This window comes from Lipotes vexillifer, unplaced genomic scaffold, assembly GCF_000442215.2.
Source record: "Lipotes vexillifer unplaced genomic scaffold, Lipotes_vexillifer_v1.1 scaffold36, whole genome shotgun sequence".
Lineage (NCBI taxonomy): Eukaryota > Metazoa > Chordata > Mammalia > Artiodactyla > Lipotidae > Lipotes > Lipotes vexillifer.
In genome coordinates, this window is record NW_006792448.1 from 1,850,880 (window position 1) to 1,852,265 (window position 1,386).

The window sequence follows — 1,386 nt, forward strand, 5'->3', positions numbered from 1 at the left end:
GGAGAAAAGTCCCAGCCATCGTGGGAGGCACGGTGCTGGGCCCAGCAAGTGGGCTCCTCCCATTGCTCCAGGGTCAAGGCCAAGAAGGGTCTTTCCATCAGGTGGGTCCTCAGCAGTAACGTTCCTCCATGTGCTTGGAAATCAGGGAGTGGGGGGCCTTGCGGGCACCTTCAAGGATGCTCCGGGGTTGGACTGAAAGGAACCACGTGGGAGTAGTGTTCATTAGCTGGGTTTGCAAACATGCAACTCTGTTTACCAAAAGGCCAAGCTTTCTTCCATACCTATCAGCCACTTTTATTTGCTTCCCTTTTAGAACAAATGGAGAAAGTCCTGAATGCTCCTTCCTCCCCCTCCCCCAACAAGCCACAGATTCACTTTGAGAAACACCACACCCACACCGGAGCCTGCTCCAGGTTCCTAGTTCCATACACCTCAGTGTTGACGTCTTCATATTTAGCAGAATACTCACCCACAGCACGCACATGTGCACACAAGCACACACACACACAAACACAACTTCGGGGAGAACTATAAAGTGCTCCTTTGCTTTGATCTAGAAACACAAGAGAGCTGGCAGTATGGCAGGAAGGGGGACAAGGCAAAATCAAGACATCTTGATTCTAGTCTCAGCTACACTAACGCACTATTGAGCCTCTTGGAACCTCAGTCTCCTTCTCTGTGAACAGGTGAACGGTCTCCATGGCAGGAGAGAGAGTACAGAAGGTGTAATATACGTCCAGGGATTCACCACTTCCTGGTGTTAATTTATTACTCGGGCTCCTATTGTTTTCTGTTCCTTTGAAGGCAAAGGAAAGGACCTGTTTTCTCAAAGAGGTATTCTGAGGCGAGGTATGACGTTCTCAACTGTTATGAAGTTCTGGAGCGGAAAAGAGGTATATAAGAATAACAATAAGAATAGCAATCCTTCCTGGGTGTGTCCAATTTACATGGCTGTTCTGAGGATCAATGAAGTTAATACATGTGGAAGCACTTGGAAAGCTATAAATTTGAATACAAACATAAGGAATTAAAATTATTACTATAGCAGAAAATCATATCCGGACTAGACTGAGTCACTTAATTAGATGGGCAGTTTTCAGAACCCCACAAGTCCTGTGATCACCGAGCTTGTGGTCACGTTGATGCTCCTGAACAGGAGACAGAGCAGCCAGGATGTAGCCCGGCCCTCCGGGTTGGCAGACAATTAATCACAGGGGATCCCAGCACGGGCGCGGGCTGCTTGATAATTGATACCCAGATTGAAGAGAGGTGACTTATCTGAGCAAGTGGAACCTCCAGGCGCAAGAAAGAGCACAGGCTTTAGAGTAAACCAACCTGCTTCAAATCCTTACTCTGCCATCACCAAGTGGGGGACCTGGAAAGAGT

At 47.9% G+C, this 1,386-nt stretch overlaps 1 protein-coding gene across 1 annotated transcript in view; it reads right to left on the reverse strand.

The window, feature by feature from the left end:
• Positions 1–1,096: 1,096 nt before the first annotated feature.
• Positions 1,097–1,386, reverse strand: part of LIPG (lipase G, endothelial type) — a 21,933-nt gene continuing 21,643 nt past the window's right edge. The window contains exon 10 of the mRNA XM_007465633.1: positions 1,097–1,148. Coding sequence (XP_007465695.1) covers positions 1,097–1,148 — 52 coding nt within the window. The remainder of the gene's footprint in view (positions 1,149–1,386) is intronic.